Here is an 18,143-nt window from a genome sequence, read left to right as displayed (position 1 = left end):
TGGATGGAGCCTGGACCACACCACCAGTCTCCTCCCATGAGGCCACCCTCTGCCATCTGTCCCCAGGACCCGATGTCCCCTTCTGACCTGACCTGATCCTCCTCCTCCCTCCTGGTGACTTCTGTCCTCAATCAGCAGATCTATATGCTTAGCAACAAAGTCCCCATTGTCCCCATTGTCTTGGCCTCACCAGCCATAAACCAGAGCAACTTTCTGAAACACAAGTCTGATTAAGTCCTTCTCCTTAAAATCCTTCAGTGGCCCCCTTCCCTTCAGGATGGAGTTAGGATAAAACAGCCTTGCCCAGCCCCCATACCCAGCAAATGAATCCAAACAGAGTCCCAGAATGTGTACAGGTTTCTCATGCTCTGTGACTACGCAGATGCTGTTCCACCTGGAAGGCCTTTCCCTCTCAGTTTGGCTAGCAGGTCTCTAGTTATTCTTCCAGATCCAGTTCAAAAGTCACTTTTGCCGGAGGTTTTAAGGAAATGGGCTTTCCTTCTCTTTGTGCCACCTTCGAACCAGCCCAAGGCCCCATGGTATTATCCTGTCAAAGCCCACCAGCAAAAGACTTCAGGGAGGTTTACTGACTGGTTGCAAGAAGTCAGAGGGCACGCCATGGGGAACCATAGGGGTCTCCTCCAGGACAGGTCAGGAAAGACTCAGGGCAGAATTTGTACTTGCCTTAGGTGCTTGGGGAAGTTCAAGGAAGTGGGGTTGTACTTTTTACTGGATACTATTAGGAAGCAGGACCAATTTTTGGTGGCATATCTTCTTCTCTAAAAGGGGGACAGAGCAGGGGGAGGGTGGGGCTGTGATTGACAAATCGGTGAAAGTCATTTATGTTAGCCAGGAGAGTATGGCTTTTTGGTATTTTTGTGCTTTGCACGGGGACCTTAATTTCTGTGGCTAGACAGGTTTTTGAGCTGGTTTTGGTCTCTGTCTCACTATACCAGAGTCACAGAGTGGCGTTGTCTGCAACGGGTAGACAACCCCTGGCTGGCTGGGACTCCCTTTCCTCTCTCAACCCTCTGCCGTGAGATCAGCTTCCTGCCCAGCTTCTTCTAACCTGTGGGGACCACAGCTACGGACAGGACTGGGTTCAAGGTAAACACCCACGCCCGGTAGGTAGACGGTGAGTGGACAGTAGGCAGCTGTCCCACGTAACTTTTCTCTGGCGTTGGCTTTGCCACCAGCCAGCCACATCTTCCTGGTGTGCAAAATAGGAAGAAGAAGGATAATACAAAGCCAGACAGGTGCTTTGCCTGCATCGGCCTCTTTTCCTGTCTCTGTCAACTGCCCCGGGTCGGTTCTGCAGTGGAGGGGCGCTGTGGGAACTTTCTCACTGACTTTGGCCCAGGGGTGCTCACCTTCCAGCGTTTCCTGGGAAGCTTGCCATAGTCCTGATGCCTTGGGCCCCCTCTCAGAGCCCCTGGCCAGTTGGTTGGGGAGCCGCTGAGTACCTGTGTGGTTCTACAGATAATCTGGGTGAAGTCCAGACAGAGTCTAGAGTGTAAGTCTGTCCTTGGTCTCCCTACCCCCCAGAGGTAAGGCTCCCCATCCCAGATCTCACTGTCCACGCTCTTCTCCAAACACCACCCACCAGACTGCTATCTACGTGACCGAAGACCATAGAGGTCAATGTCAAAAGTGTAGTGCACTCTGCGGAAACGCCGGAAACATTTTTAAATCCTCCATCAGCCCCTTGCACCTCTAATGATATGACAGCAAACACACTGAAAGCTGACATCCACACTGAAGCAGTCCTCAGCTACAAACTTGCAAATGTTACTCCTTTCAAGCTTCTCTCCAGTTTCTGGCTGCTCTTGGTCGTTTCAGATGGGATCTGATGCGGGGAACAAAGGCAAAAGAACAAAAAATTAAATTTCCTTCCGACGTACAGCCCATTAACAAGTCCCTGGGACGGGCAGAGTGACCTTCCTCTAGAAACTGCCTCCATGTTAATCTTTGCTAAGGTCAAAAGGCAATCTTAGCTTAACATTATCTTGACCTCCGGGATCCTGTAATTCTCCTTTAACACGCAAAAAAATCCTTTGAAAACTTCCTTTATCTCTACGTCTTCCCCCGAGATTTTTCTTAGCAATCATCCTCCAAGCATGTGCACCACTGATATGCATCTGAAGGGTCTCATGACTAGGGTTTTACTAGACAGGAATAAAGATCCTTTTCCTAACAACAGCTAGCCCCTCAAGGTCCTGGAAACCTTGCTTCCAAATTCCTAAGAGACTTACGCTCTCCCTAACCGCCTCTCAACTTGAAAGTATATAATGCACGGCTCTTTCTACCCAGGAGTCCTGTCCCTGTGCTTTAATTAAACCACTTTTTTGCACCAAAGACATCTCGAGAATTCTTTCTTGACCATTTGCTCCCAAACCCCAACACTTCCTACATCAGTATCTATATCTATATTTTATCTATAATCCATCTCTATGTACATGTATGTGTAATTTATACACGTATGTCTGTATACATACACACACTCACATATAATTTATATATATACTTGTAAATATCAGATTTTATAATATATATTCAGATTTTATTTGATCCAGGTTGTTAAATAACCAATATTCAATCTAGTAAAGCCATAATTGGTTTTACTAATCAATTCATGAATATCGGGCAGCATCCCAAGCAGCAGGCAGAGGGAAGCTCCACTGCAAGGAAAGGAAAGGTTTTTTCAAGACACAGAGAGAACGGAAAAGGGACACTATACGCAAAGAATGCGTTATTTTAGACAAGTTTGCCCTCCTGTGGGGAACAGGAAAGTGTCTATCTGTCAATTTCCTAGTGCCAACCAGGAAATTCCAGGTTAATGGGTTCAAGATTACCTTTGCGGGGGAGGGGGGACACTGCAGTTAGATTAGGTATTAAGTCCAGGTTTCTTGATGTGAGGCTCTTAACACAAATGACTCCCTTTAGGGCCGATAGCTTTCTTTTTAACCGTGTCTGTCTAACTACTGCAGAGCTTGTCTGACCAGGATCCCCTGACCCCTGTCATCGCTCAGAACTGGGACTCTGACTGTCCATTCTTGGTTTAGCCTACTGTGTGCTGGACTCTGAGCCTGAAGGAGCAGGGTTTGTCCTGGTCACTGATCAGCTCAGCTGGGGAAGCCACTGTGACCGGGGCAGGGGAGACTTTCCTCTCTTCCAGCTTTGCGGGCCCGGAACCAGCTTCAGATCTTTGCAGGAAGGCAAAGGAGCAGCTCCCAGAAAACAGCTTGTTCCAGCTGGGGTTCCTGGGAACTAGGCTCTGAGAAGAGATTAAGGCAATGAGATTGATCAAGGGATTATTCTTGGGGTGGACAGCAGGGGCAAGGTGGTGGTGGGGGGGTGCTTCCTATCCACCAATCACTGGGTGCAGCTGCAGGAGAGGGACACAGCAATCCCTTAAGGGGTCTGACAGCCTGGAGCGCACCTCCTCATTTCTAGCAAGTGCCTCATCGGACCCTCTTTGAACTGTCCCAGACTCCCACCACCTCCAGAGGAATGCTCTTCTCCCTTCTGCTCTACTCCAGCCTTAGCCAGGAATCCAAATCCCGAGCTTCTAAACCAGCAGAAATGAGAGCAGGAAGTGAACTAGGGAAGGGAGGGTGTGGGGGCCAGATCCTGGGGCATCTGGTCTCTGCATTCTAGACACCCCTCATCTCAGCACACTATCCAAATCCTGGAGGAGGAAAGGAACTTGGAAGTTACCTCTGCCTTTGCCAAATGCCCAGGGCACCATTCAAAGGACATTAGACCCAGAGACGCGTCCACACAGGCTGAAGCCAAATTCAAATCCAGGCCCTCCACTGACTTGGGGGCCTCAGATTTAAAGCAAAAACAACCAGGCAGGTAAGATCGGTAATGATAACCTGATTTGTCATGAGAAGAATGTACACCAAACTTCTTGCTGGGGGAGGAGGTGACTTCCCCCTTAACACGAGAGGATTGTCCTCTGGCTTTTTATTTAAAAAATTTCCCTGGGACCCCAGGAGGAAAATATCATTTTCTAAATATTCATAAAAACTGGTGTGATGTGGTAAGTAGGTTTTAAAAAACCTACTCGTTTTGGTTTTATAACGTACAAGAAACACAAAACTTAATTGCATGTTTAAAGAGAAAACCATAGGACCAAAATGGCGTCACTTCAGTTAAGGCCCTAAGTCAGCCGAGACTTAGGCCCAATCCAACTGCAGTTTCAAATGACCCAGAAACATAACCTTTAACAGGTCAATAAGGGAGTTCCCCAGTCAGCTCTAGGAAATCTATGTATAGACCCCATCCATTCCCCTTAGAAGGGTGATCTTGCCTAAAACAATGGATTCTTTGCTATAACAATCTTCTCTATTTTTTAGAAAGAATTTATTTATTTATTTGAGAGAGAGTGAGAGTGTGTGTGCGCACAAGCAGGGGAGGGTGTAGAGGGAGAAGCAGCTTCCCTGCTGAGCAGGGAGCACCATTTGGGGCTCGATCCCAGGATTCTGGGATCATGACTGGAGCAGAAGACAGACACTTAACAACTGAGCCACCCAGCCATCCCTGTATAGCAATTTTAAAAAAAGATTTTATTGATTTATTTGACAGACAGAGATCACAAGTAGGCGGAGAGGCAGGCAGAGAGAGAGGGAAGCAGGCTCCCTGCTGAGCAGAGAGCCCAACACGGGGCTCGATCCCAGGACCCTGAGATCATGACCTGAGCCGAAGCCGAAGGCAGAGGCTTAACCCACTGAGCCACCCAGGCGCCCCCCGTATAGCAATTTTTTTTTAAAGGCCGTATCTTTGTACCTGTCGTGCGTATATATGCAGAAGAGATGAAGTTCGACTGTGTGGTGCTCCGAGGCCCTGTTTTGCTATAATTAATAATTATAAGCTTTAATTAACATCAGTCACAGAAATGTTCACTGTTTGAATTTCCGGGAGCTGACTGCCTGCTCTGGCTTTCAGCCCTTCTCTCTTCGGGGCCTCTCTGATATGTCCCAGCCCTCATCCATCCCTGTCCAGTCTGCTGTACTCTCCTACCTCCTGATTACTGGACACCCCAATCCCAGCCCCAACAAGAGGATTCAAAGCATAGGATCCAGCCTTTAGAGAATCCCCTTGGGTCCACTGTCTGGGCCTTGCTGGCCTCTGGTGGCAAGAAGCAGAATTATCACATTATCACACATTAAAAATGACAAGCCTGGGAGCTGGCTCAATCTGGAAGTGTCGGGCTGAGAACAGGCCTGCTCACCCACCAACCCACCCTGAGGATATAATCAGAGTAACCTTCTCAGCAATACATGTCAATTTCTAAAATGCACGGACCTTTGCCCCATTGACCCCCGCTCTGGGAATCACAGATAATATCTTCTTCCCAAAATGTTATTTCCTCTAGTTCTAAGTCAAAGAGAACAAGAGGAACATTCTCAATTATCCTCGTGTTAAATGAAACCCACAGGAAAGTAATCAGCCAAATCCAGAATGTGGGGAGCTCTCCTGCTACACCAGGGAAGACTGACTTCATGCAGAAGCCAGAGTTGAAAACTCCAAGCCTGAAGAGAAATCTGGTAGATTCCCACAGCCCTCCTGGGATTCCGGACAGCTCTGGGAGCCAGGAAAAATGCACCACTCCAGAACATTCAGAGCGGCTGTAAATGGGGTAAACTTGAAGGCATTCTCCGTGCTGTATCCAGCTGCGTCAAAACAGGTGGAAACCTCATTGGCACGAGGAGCTTACCAGAAGTTCACACCTGCATTTACGGGACAGTTAGGTCCTGCTTCTCAATCATGTCTCCTAGCAAGCCAGGGTTTCAAATGATATTCCAGTCAACCTGGCCTTACGGAAGACGGTGCACATGCCCAGGGCTACACCCTCTCGGGATAGACCAGAGAAAGAGCACTGAGCTACGAGTTTCTGGCTGAATATGGCAGAAACAAGTAAATTCTCTGAATTACAAGAGCAGCATCTATCCCATACATACAACAGGAATGGCAGAAATCTAATTGGCCAAGGGGCTTTTGCACAAGCTTGGACTCATCAGTGGCTCCTGCTGCACCAGCGATGACCCTAGATAGGCATGTTAAGGGGCAAAATGAAGAGGAAAAAATCAGAGATTGCTCAGGGTGGGACTCGGGGATGCGATTCTCAGAATCAGTCCGGCCAAGCCACTGACCAAATAAACAAATTCCAAATGGAATCATCCTGTAGAGGCAGAAATGCTTTTGGCAAAATCTAACGACGTTTCACAATGAAACTCAACCAACTCGGAATAATAGGAATAAAGGAGGGAACTTCATCCACACGATGAACTAGCAGACTCTTGGATCAAATAAAGGCAGGCTTTGAAAATGGAGCTCTTTGGGGCGCCTGGGTGGCTCAGTGGGTTAAGCCTCTGCCTTCGGCTCAGGTCATGATCTCAGGGTCCTGGGATCGAGTATTGCATGGGGCTCTCTGCTCAACAAAGAGCCTGCTTTCCCCTCTCTCTCTGCCTGCCTCTCTGCCTACTTGTGATTTCTGTGTGTGTGTGTCAAATAAGTAAATAAAATCTTTCAAAAAAGAAAAGAAAAGAAAATGGAGCTCTTTGGCAAAAACTGTACCAGAATGGTGACCATTTTCTGGGGATGGGAGTTCTGGGGAGCTCCAGGCCCTTTCCGCCCCTTCCAGTGATGGCTAGACTGCTTGTTTTTACACCTGTCACCATCGCAAGGCTGCCGATGTTCAAAGCTACCGATATTCAAGCCTACCATGGAGTTCGGAGGGAGAGATGGTATCAGGAAAAAATAAAAATGCTATAATCTGCTTTTACAGAGATTCCGCTGTTGTGCTTGTATAAACACCTCTTAGAAAGTTGCAAGCCTTAAGAGTTCCAAAGAAGGGGTGCCTGGGTGGCTCAGTGGGTTGAGCCTCTGCCTTTGGCTCAGGTCATGATCTTAGGGTCCTGGGATCGAGTCCCACATCGGGCTCTCTGCTCAGCAGGGAGCCTGCTTCCCTCTCTCTCTCTCTCTCTGCCTGCCTCTCCATCTACTTGTGATTTCTCTCTGTCAAATAAATAAATAAAATCTTTTAAAAAAATAAAAAAGAGTTCCGAAGAAGTTAATTTTGCTCATTTTGGGCAGTGTTCTCATTGCTTGCACGGAGGGATGGTTTTCAAAGATTCTTGCCCGCCTCTTCGGAAGTGCTTGCTGCCATTCATCCAATCTCCATAGCGCCCCCAAGAGGCGAATTATCTAGTCCTTGTTATTATTCAGGAAATAGATGTTCAGAGAGGGTGCGATCGTACTTAAGGAGACATACCTCCAGAGAGCCTGAACCTGGATTTGAACCTCAGTGTGCCTGTCTGATTTCAGTGTTGTGCTTGTCCCGACCTCCCTCCCACTGCCTCACCTACTGCAAGGTGCACTCCAACGCCCTTTCACTCAGCCCGTAGTTCCCTCCTCTGTGCCAGCTGTTCAACCCACGGGTTTATTTAGAAACTCGCCCGTGGGAGGATTGCTCATCTCTGAATGTGGCACATGAGAAGACTACTTGAGGAATGCTTTAAGCACCAGCAGATGACGGTTCTGCTCTAAGGTCGAAAGGAGGAAGGGAACCTCTTCTTCATGGGATTGGCATCGTCAGGTCAGTTAGCTGGAGGATTCCTAAAGTGATGAGAGAAGGTCCCAAGCATCTTTCCTGCTCTACCTGCCATCAGGAACGTCAGCTCATGCCGTCCCCAGGTGAGCTGGGACACAAGGGTGCGCTTCTGAGTCACACACAGGTCAGCTCTCAGGCGCAAATCCAGGCTACTACTCCCCCAGCAACACTCGCCTGTGGTTCCCGGTGCCACCCAGAGAGGAGAGCAGTGGGACCAATACCGGGTGAGTGGGCAACAGCCCTCAGCTCCAGCCCATTATGGGCATCACAAATGGAGGCCAGAGTTTAGTTCTTCAGGCACTAAGTTCCAAGTTTCTAAGTAATCTGAGCTCAGAGTAAACAAGACAGACAGAAACCCTCCCTTCCTGGAGGATTATGTTCTGGTCAGAAGGGGGTGTTTTGTAGTCCCCTAGAAAGTGGTAAGTACTATGTAGAAATATAAAGCAAGGAAAGGGATAGAGAATGTGAGAAAGTGTGGATTACCTTTTTTTTTTTTTTTTAAGATTTTTGTTTATTTGACCGAGAGAGAGGGATCACAAGTAGGCAGAGAGGCAGGCAGAGAGAGAGAGGAGGAAGCAGGCTCCTGGCCGAGCAGAGAGCCTGATGTGGGGCTCGATCCCAGGACGCTGGGATCATGACCTGAGCCAAAGGCAGAGGCTTAACCCACTGAGCCACCCAGGCACCCCAAGGTTACCATTAAAAAAAAAAAAGATTTTATTTATTCACTTGAGAGAAAAGAGAGAGCTCTAGTAGGGCTGGAAGGGAAGGAGAGGGGCAGAAGGAGATGCAGACTCCCCACGGAGCAGGACCCTGAGACCAGGACCTGAGCCGAAGGCAGATGCTTTGGAGGTTACCATTTTTAAAAGGGTTATCCAGGTGTTCATACCATATGTCTTCGGGCCAAGAAATTACATTAAGGAGAAGGAAGCTTGACAATGGGCTCATGCCTTTGGAATTCACCATTCCTCTCACGTATCCTATTACCCACATAGATGGTAGAATGGCCTCCTGAAGGCTTAGCCAGCTAAGAGGCCACACCCTGTGGGGTTGAGATGTCATTCTACAACATTCAGGACATGCTGTCAACTGGCAGTAGAGATGGTGGCATTCCCTTGCAGATTACAACTAATAATCCACTGAAAAATTTTTTGGTTTCTATCCCTGCAGCCCTGGGTTCACTGGATTTTGAGATTCTAGTCTCAAGGACCCCTATTACTTCAGGGAACAGAGTCATGGTTCTGGTAAATTGGAAATGGAGTCTACCCCTCCCACCCCCACCCCCACTCCCACCATTTGGAAATCTTCATTGGCTGAACCAATGGAGAGAGAAGTTATTTTCCTGGATGAAATAATAGAAACTGGGTGGCTTTTCAAAATGAAGTCAAGGACGGTGTCTAGAACCCAGGGGGTTTATTCGAACACCTCCTTACACGCCTTTGTTAAAAAATAATGGTCCACAGGAAATTGTGCCAACTGATAAAGACAGAACCACTAAAGACATTGCTTCTGTGCTACACCTTGACTTCAGTGATTGGAGGTGGGCTCTGCAGACAGCCACATAGGTATATTTATACATTTACATATGTTTATTTATATAATATATAACTATTTATATATATTATATATTTATAATATATATTATATATAATTATTATATGTAATATAAATATAGTTGCATATATTTATATATACATATATTCTATATTTACATATACTTACATGTATGCCTATATACATATATATATATATATACCCAACCACTAAAATCAGGACACAGGACACTTCCCACTCTCCAGTGGGTTCCCTCCTCCCCACTCCCAATCAATCCCCCACCAGAGGGAAGCACGACTCTGCCTGTTTTTTACTTCATATAGATGGACTCATATAGTATTGTGTTCTTTTGTATCTTTTTACTCTTCTCACTCAGTATTATACCTGTGAGATTCATTCATGTGTGTGTGGCCTTTTAATTGCTCTGTAGTATTCTTTTGTATGAATGTATCACAATTTGCTTATTCATTCTGTCATAGATGAATGTTTCAGTTATTTGTAGTTTAGGATTATTATGAAAAAGCAGCTAGGAGTGTTCCTATACATGTCTTTTGGGAAAATATATACTAATCACTATTGAGGATATACCTAGAAGTGAAATGGCTGAGTCATAGGGAATATGTACGTTTAACTTGAGTAAATACTGTCCAGTTTCCAAAATGATTCTATTTTTTTTTAAGATTTTATATTTAAGTAACCTGCAATTTCTACACCCAGTGTGGGGCTCAAACTCAGAACCCTGAGTTCACACACCCTATCCAATGGGCCAGTTGGGCGCCCTGATTCTGAGAATTTAGACTTGTACTCGTGTATGAAAGAAAGTTCCAGTTGCTCCAAAGTTATTGTCTACACTTTACGTTGTCAACTATCTTTTAAAAAAATTTTTTTAAAGATTTTATTTATTTATTTGACAGAGAGAGATACAGCAAGAAAGGGAGCACAAGCAGAGACAGAGGGAGAGGGAGAAGCAGGCTCCCCACCAAACAGGGAGCCCCCTGCGGGGCTCCATCCCAGGATCCTGGGATCATGACCTGAGTTGAAGGCAGACGCTTAATGACTGAGCGCACCCCACCCCCACCCCACCCGGGGGGCCAGGTCAATTATCTTAATTTTAGCCAATAGAGGATGTCAAAAGTTTGGAATAAAAAATGACAATCAGGGGTGCTCAGTCATTAAGCGTCTGGTTTCGGCTCAGGTCGTGATCCAGGGTCCTGGGATCAAGCCCCACATTGGGCTCCATGCCCGGCGGGAAGCCTGCTTCTCCCTCTCCCACTTCCCCTGCTTGTGTTCCTTTTCTTGCTTTGTATACCTCTGTTAAATAAACAAATAAAATCTTTTTTTTAAAGATTTAATTTATTTATTTGTCATAGAGAGAGAAGCAAGAGCAAGCACAGGCAGACAGAGTGGCAGGCAGAGGCAGAGGGAGAAGCAGGCTCCCTGCCAAGCAAGGAGCCCGATGTGGGACTTGATCCCAGGACGCTGGGATCCTGACCTGAGCCAAAGGCAGAGGTTTAACCCACTGAGCCGCCCAGGCACCCCTCAGAGGTATATCATTATACAGCAGCTCCTACAGGGACTATTCACTCTTCACAGTGATTGGTTACGATATTAGAATTTTCTCAAATGCAAGAGAATTGGTTAGCAGTTATCACATAACAATTTTGGGGAACTACTTTGTTTCACTTATGATTTTCAGAGACACCAGCAAGAAGTGACTCAGGACGAGTTAGCCTTGCCTGTCTTGCAAAATAAGCTAAATTAAACTTTGCTTGTCTGACTAAACTGGTTTTGTATACTCAGAGTATTTTCAAATCTGGTCTCTGTTTCTTCCTTTTTTTTTTTTTTTTAAAGATTTTATTTATTTATTTGAGAGAGAGAGAGAGAGAGAAAGAAAAGATGAGGAGGTGGGCGGGGCAGAGGGAGAAGCAGACTCCCGCAGAGCAGGGACTTGACATGGGACTCCATTCCAGGACCCTGAGATCATGCATGACCTGAGCTGAAGGCAGATGTTTAGCCAACTGAGCCACCAGGTGCCCTTGGCTAGTCTTTGTTTCTATTTGATTTTAACAGGTAGATGCACGCAGTATCTCATTTGCTTTTAATTTGCATTTCCTTGATGAATATTAATGATGTTCACCTTCTCAGGGGCTCATTAGCCATTTTGCTATTTTGTGAAGTGCCTGTGCGCAAGTATTTTGCCCAGTTTTAAAAAAAATGAGTTGGTATTTTCCTTACTGATTTGCAGAAATTCTTTGAACATTCTGGAAAGACCTCCTTTGTCAAAACTCATTTTGCAAATATATGTATTGCAAGTATATGTAACACATTCTGAGGTTTGCCTTCTCAACATCTCTTGATCGTTTATTGATAAAGCAGTTGTGCTTCATTTTGATGAAGATTAATGTTTTATATGGTGGTTGGTACTTTTTAAAGTACTTGCTTAGAAAACTTTATTTACCCCAAGGTCATGAAGACATTCTCCGATGTTTTCTTCCGGAAGGCTTCCCGTTTTACCCTCACATTTATGTCTACAATCCATCTCAAACTAGTTTTTTAGTTAGGCGTGAGATAGGAGAGTCAGCACCTTTTATAGAAAAGACCCTTCCTTCCTCAACGATTTTCAGTGCACTCTTGTCTCTGTGGTTAGAAATAACTTCCCTACCCACAAATTTGATTGTGCCGTTCTCCTGCCTAAGTATTTCCAATGGCAGCGCATTGTTCTTAGGATAATGTTCAGTCTTTTGCTTAATGTAGCTTAACAACACCCAGCTTGGTTTGGCCACCTCCGATTTCACAAGTCAAATCTGTCTCGTGTTCGCCGTCCCATCTGAGCTCAGACACACTGAGCACAGCATTCCCGGGACACACTCTCATCTGTGGACCTTTGCGATACAGAATGCTTCCATCTCCTTGGACTGGTTACCTACGATTCAAATTCCAGGTCTCCCCTCCTTCAGGAAGCCTTCTCTGACTGCACGGTCCTTATCCTTTAAGTCTAGGTTGAGCGACCTCATTATAAGCTCTCTTGTACCCCGGCTTGTAATTGTGTTTAATTACAAGTAATCTGTAATTTCTCTAAGGGAAAGGAGACCCATTTAGTTCACATGGAAAGTACTTCCTAAATATTATTTAATGTATGAATATGTATAAGGTGGACTCCTCCGCGTGGGCCTTGAGGAAAGGGGTTTCTGTTCTCGGATCCAGCACTCGGCAAAGAGGTTAGTCTTTCTGAGCTTCAGTTTTCAAATCTGTAAAATGGGAATGCAGTGTTCTCTAAGTAGCATTGCTGTAAGCATCAGATAAGATGCTGTACATAAATATTTAGCACGACTGGCAAATGGCGGGCCCTTTTAATATGGATAAAGTGATGGAGTGTACCGAGCACCTAGTCTTCTCCATGCGCATGCGCCGCCCTGGGTCCGCCAGCAAGCCCGGCCGGCGCGTCCCCACGCGTGCGCGTGTTCGACCAGAACCCCAGGCGCCGGCCAGAGGTGAAGGGGCGGGACCTCCGCAGTACGCCTGCGCCGTGGGGAGGCCGTGCGCCGAGGAGGCGGGGCCGCGCAGGCGCGCAGAGTGCCCCGGCTCCGGAGCATAAACAAGAGCGGGCACGGGATGAGGCGGCGGTTGATCCCCGGGCAGCCAGCTGCGGCCAGCGAGGCGGCGAGCGGGGCCCGGCGCCGACCCTGAGCGCACCCGACACGCCCTCCCGCGCGCGAGCCCCGGGCCGGGCCCGCCCGCCGCGCGCCCACCATGAACCTGGCGAGTCAGAGCGGCGAGGCCGGCGCCGGCCAGCTGCTCTTCGCCAACTTCAACCAGGACAACACGTAAGGCCGGGCGGGCATCGGGGGGCCGGGGCCTGGGGCCGCGGCCTGGCGTCGGGACGGGCGGGAGCCTGGGGCCGGGGCTGGAGCGGGCGGGACCCCGACCCGGAGGCCGAGGCCGGGGCCGGGCCCGAGATCGGGCCTTGGAGGTTCGGCGTGGAGGCCGGGGAGGGCGGGGGCGCCCCTGGGGGCGGGCCCGGAGCGTGGAGGGAGGGGCGCTCTGCTCGGGGACCCTCCGCGCGCTGCGCTGGAGCTGCGATCTCTGGGCGGGGAAAGTGATGGAGATAGGGAGGTGTTGCACCCACCCACCGAGAGGTTGCTTTACCCTGTGGGACCTCCCTTCTCACAAAGTTGGGGCACAACTTTGTGGCTTGACCTGTTGTCTCAGACGCTTCCGAAGCGGTGAGAGTGCGTTTCTTCCTGTAGTCCACCTCCCCTTCTTCGTCAGCCCTCTTCCTCCACTCTTTCCCTTCTTCAGGACCTTCTCCTAGTCGCCTCATCTTAGGGCCTCTTTCCCTTCTTTGCTTTCTTTTACTTCTTGTCTCGCTGTTCTTTTTTAGGTGACTTTGATGTCCTGCCCAAGCAAGAAACATATTTAGCAATAACCCTGGCCTCTGATCTGGGGAGAAACTGAGCCCAGAGGGACATCCCCAGGATGAGGGGAAGAGCAGCCACTGATGCCCACCCAAGGTTTGGAACGGTGTTTGTCCAAACCCATGTGGGTTTGAGGCTGATTCTTCGGAGGCTGTGTGGGTGACCTGTGAGGATAGTTAATAGATGAAGTTTCTGGAGAAGGAAGGAGGAGTTGTGGAACTGGAAGGGAGAAGAGCCATCTTGGGAAGTGAGTAAGAGGAAGTGATGTAAGTGAGGAGGAATGGGTCATTGGCTTCATAGTAAGTAGTTGATTGAGTTGTTACTGGCTGAATGGTATCAGCAAAGTAGAAAAAAAAATTTTTTTTAATGAAAAGTTCATTGTGGAAGGGCAAGCAGCAGGTGCTCAGCAGCATCTCCCCAGATTTGGGAGGTTAGTGCAGAGGATCCGGCAAGGGAACCCCACTGAGGGTGGAAAGGAAGCCAGTCTTCTTCAGGGACTGCAGGTGAGGAACCTGAAGTTCACAGAGGTCCAGAGCTGTACTTGGATCTTCCACTTGGCCAATAGTGGAGTGGGGGATGGGACTGACTTCTTTGCCAGTGATCTTCCCAACCTTTCCCCACTGTCTTTTCTACCTAAAAGGTAGGAGTTTGAGGACAGCGAATTTAGAAATCATACTGTAGCAATAACTGCCAGATATATAAGCATACTGTGTGACCAAAAACCAGTACAACAGAAACATCTTGGACAACCTGTTGCACATGGTTGTAATTGGGATAGACTATATTATATTCATCCAAGAAGCGAATAGAGCATTTCAAACCATCTGTGATTTGGTTTTTCAGCCCTTAGTATTTTGAGATCGGTAAGAAGTGGTAGCTTCGTAGTTGTTTTTATGTCTTGTATAAATTAGTGAATTTCCAAAACATTTTATACCTTTTTTTTTTTTCAGGTTTTCACTACCCATTGTTTATTTGAAAGTAAATAAAATATGAGAATGTGTTCTCTTTGGCTCTCATTTCAAATGGGCTACAAATCCCATATATAATAGACTGTATCAGTCTGGCTTGAAATTAGACCTTTTCACACTTGAAAATCATGTGCTTCCTCACTCCTCAGTGAGTCCTGAAGTTCAAGAGATTTCTGAGATTTCTGTGTCCTAATTTGGACTTGCCAGAGACCTTGATATAGTATGAATATAAATTGTTAAGGGTAAGTTAGGATTATACTAGAAGTTTATCAGTTAAAATGACTATAGTTTGTCTTAAAGAAACACAGGAGTTCCTGAGGAAAGGCTGCACGGTTTACCCCTTTGCCTCCCTTATCCATCTCTAGAAACTATAGAGGAACACAGTTTTTCACAAGACAAAGGTGATTGGTGTGGGATCCACATCCACTGTATTGAGTGAGAAAATCTGGAAGCCATTTCACTTTGTAGAATAGGTGTATGTTACGCAGGAAGGCTTAACAAAGAATACTCCTTGTATAGCTAGCTATAGCCTGCTTTTTTTGTCCAGAAAGTGTGCTCATTTTTCTAGGATTCTTTCCCTGAAAGTATGAATAAGTTTTGTTTTGTTTTTGTTTTGTTTTGTTTTGTTTTGTTCTTAAGAGCACTGAAAGCACTAAAACAGCTGATCTCAGTCACTTATTGTGTAGTTAGTTCCAATCCTAGTTTCTGGAAGTAACAGTGTGGAAGGTCTATTTTGGAGGGATTTTTGGCTTTTGAAATTGAAGTTAACAAACTATTAAGTGGCAGAGTGTCACTTAAATGAAAATGTCAAGGACTGAAGTCCTCCATCAGATGCCACTTAGCTTGTGGGAAGCCCGTAGTTGGGCAATGTCTGTTTTAAACAATACTCCAAAAGGGGCAGATGAAAGGAAGGGACTTGGTTTTCCAAGTTTTTCGTTTGTAGCATTGTTGTTGTTAGTGTCCAGAAAAGTTATAGAGATGCTTGTTTAAATGAGATTCTTCTAGGTTACAGCAATTATTCTGGGAAAGTCACTAGTCTCCACTTTCTCCTCATCAATAAATTGAGAGGTTTGGTTGTGGATTGATTTTAAGGATCCTTCAGCCTTAAAGTTTTAGGTTATTCTGCCTGCTGGGTAGAGAGTGTGTTGGAGGAAGGCAGGACAGTCACCCAGGAGGATATTGTCCAACAGCAGTGGCCCGTGGAGAGCAGCCTGGTCAGCCGTTGGGACTTGGTGTGACTTGTGGGATGTGGAAAGTGCAGGGCAGTTAAGGTTACTCCCAAATCCCTCGTTTGGGTTTGGGGTGAATAGTGATTCCATTATGGGGGAAAGGTTAGAGGAAGTTTCAATCTGGGGACAAAGGGTGAATTCTGCTTTGGCTCCTGTGGAATTTTCAAGGCTGTGGGACTATGCAGGTGGAGATCTAGGCTGGAAATCTGTGAGCTGAGGGAAGGGCCTGCTGCTCGATTAGCTTACAAGCTAGGGCCCAAGGTCAGCAGTTCAGGTGGTTTCCTTTTTATGGGTGTGGACGGATGCTATGCAACCCTTTAATCAAGTAAGAAGGTGACGGAAAGGGAAAGCTTTTCGGGACTAATTACTGATAAGAAGGCAAAGAAAAGAAAAAAGGAGTTAAGAAAGAGATCTGATTCACATTTGAGGGGTTTTTTTGTTGTTGTTGTTTTGTTTTGTTTTTAGTGGCATCACTGTCTTTTAGATAGTGGACACTCAAGTTTAAATTTAGTGACAGACTTGCAGTTAAAGAGGGTGGGTCAGACAGGAGCCTTTATTTTGGCTCCCTCCCAAAACCCTACTACAAATGTCAACCAGTAAAATACCAAAAGATATTTTAAAAAAGGTTGAAACTGGTAAGGAAGGAGTCACTAGCAACAATATTTTGGCAGCTAACAAGTAGTAAAGGAACGTGGCTCCCAAATTGCTAGTGGAGAAAGTAGAGAGCCAGCCTAGTTTAAACTGCAGAATCCCCAGGCTCAGGATTGGCAGTCTAGGGAAGCTCCAGAAGTGGGATACAGGGGGACAGGATGACAATACAAAGGATTGGCCCCAAGCATGTTCCAGAAGCACTCCCTCTCCCATCCTAGCAGAGGACTTGGACCTTGTCTCCAGGGTATATAATGGAGGTCTCAATTTTGACAGCAGGTGCCTCTGAAGGCAGGGGTGTAGTAGTGAAGTAGGGGCTTGAGTAGATCTGTCCTTTTTTCTATTATAGTGAGCTGGGTTTTCCCTTTGTCAATAAAAGATCTCTCTCTCTCACACACACACACACACACACACAAACGTTTATTGGGGAATAAGATTATTTAAGGAGGAAATCTCAAACTTCTCTGTTACTCTGCCTCTCCCATTAATATGTCTGCCATTGTATGGTCAGGCAAATCATGAGAAATTATTAAAAACAGGACCATTCCCCAAAGAGGGATGTACGAACCTGATTGCTGGTGTTACCACCCTTTAAAAAAATCTACCTTTATTGATAAAGTATGCATTCGTATTATAGTATATATGCATGTCAAAAAATAATTGAAATAACTGAAATATTTTTGGTTACATTTTTGGCTGACTGAGGTTTTGTAAACCGTACAATTAAAATTCTAGCTAAGGTGTTTAATATCCTAAGTCAGCTTCGGAATATCTGTAAGAACATCTAAGTTCTGATGTTTGATCACCAAAGCCCAGTTTTGTTTTGTTTTTTTAAGATTTTATTTATTTATTTATTTGACAGAGAGAGAGAGATCACAAGCAGGTAGAGAGGCAGGCAGAGAGAGAGGGGGAAGCAGGCTTCCCAGGACCCTGAGATCAAGACCTGAGTCGAAGGCAGAGGCTTAACCCACTGAGCCACCCAGGCATCCTCAAAGCCCAGTTTTGACAGATTCTTCTGTTAGGAGCACAGCATCAAAATCCATGTTCTCATTAACTAGTTAAAGCTCCTTAACTCTGCCCATGAAAGAAACCCTCTCTAAGCTTCTTTTATATATAAGGCCAATAAGCTTGGTGATTTGGTTCCTAAGTCAACAAGAAATTAGAATGGGAGAGGGGCTGTTGATGCCGGGGGCAGGGCCACAAGGAAGTGACACCTGTCAGCAGAACAAAAGGTGGAAAATGTATTTAGAAACTCAGCACTATAGCCTGGCCATCTGAGGTCAGTACACAAAACCCTCAACTCCTTGCTAGCATCTGAAAGGGTCACTGTATTGTAATAGTAGGGTAAGTTTAATGATGGGAGCCCCGGAAAATGTTAAGAATTTCCCATCCCCTTGTGATAGGAACACAGGAAAGCATATAGTACAAGAGCGACTTTTTCTCCTTTTTTTTTTTTTTTAATTTTAAAAGATTTTATTTATTTGTTTGACAGACAGAGATCACAAGTAGACTGAGAGGCAGACAGAGAGAGAGAGGCGGAAGCAGGCTCCCCGCTGAACAGAGAGCCTGATGCGGGGCTTGATTCCAGGACCCTGGGATCATGACCTGAGCCGAAGGCAGAGGCTTTAACCCACTAGGGCACCCAGGTGCCCCCTTTTTCTCATTTTTTAATCAGAAATGGTAGGGGGGAGGTGTTGGTGCTTAATAATAGCAA

At 46.3% G+C, this 18,143-nt stretch overlaps 1 protein-coding gene across 1 annotated transcript in view; it reads left to right on the top strand.

The window, feature by feature from the left end:
- The first annotated feature begins 12,725 nt into the window (after positions 1-12,725).
- WIPI2 (WD repeat domain, phosphoinositide interacting 2) overlaps positions 12,726-18,143 on the top strand; it is a 37,932-nt gene continuing 32,514 nt past the window's right edge. The window contains exon 1 of the mRNA XM_045075155.1: positions 12,726-12,993. Within this exon, the coding sequence (XP_044931090.1) occupies positions 12,920-12,993 (74 nt within the window). The 5' untranslated portion in view covers positions 12,726-12,919. The remainder of the gene's footprint in view (positions 12,994-18,143) is intronic.

The sequence above is a fragment of the Mustela putorius genome, unplaced genomic scaffold (assembly GCF_011764305.1).
Source record: "Mustela putorius furo isolate JIRA1106 unplaced genomic scaffold, ASM1176430v1.1 tig00000139_pilon_pilon_pilon, whole genome shotgun sequence".
Taxonomy (NCBI): Eukaryota; Metazoa; Chordata; class Mammalia; order Carnivora; family Mustelidae; genus Mustela; species Mustela putorius.
Note: the sequence above shows the minus strand (reverse complement) of the source record. Positions and strands in the feature narration are given on the sequence as shown.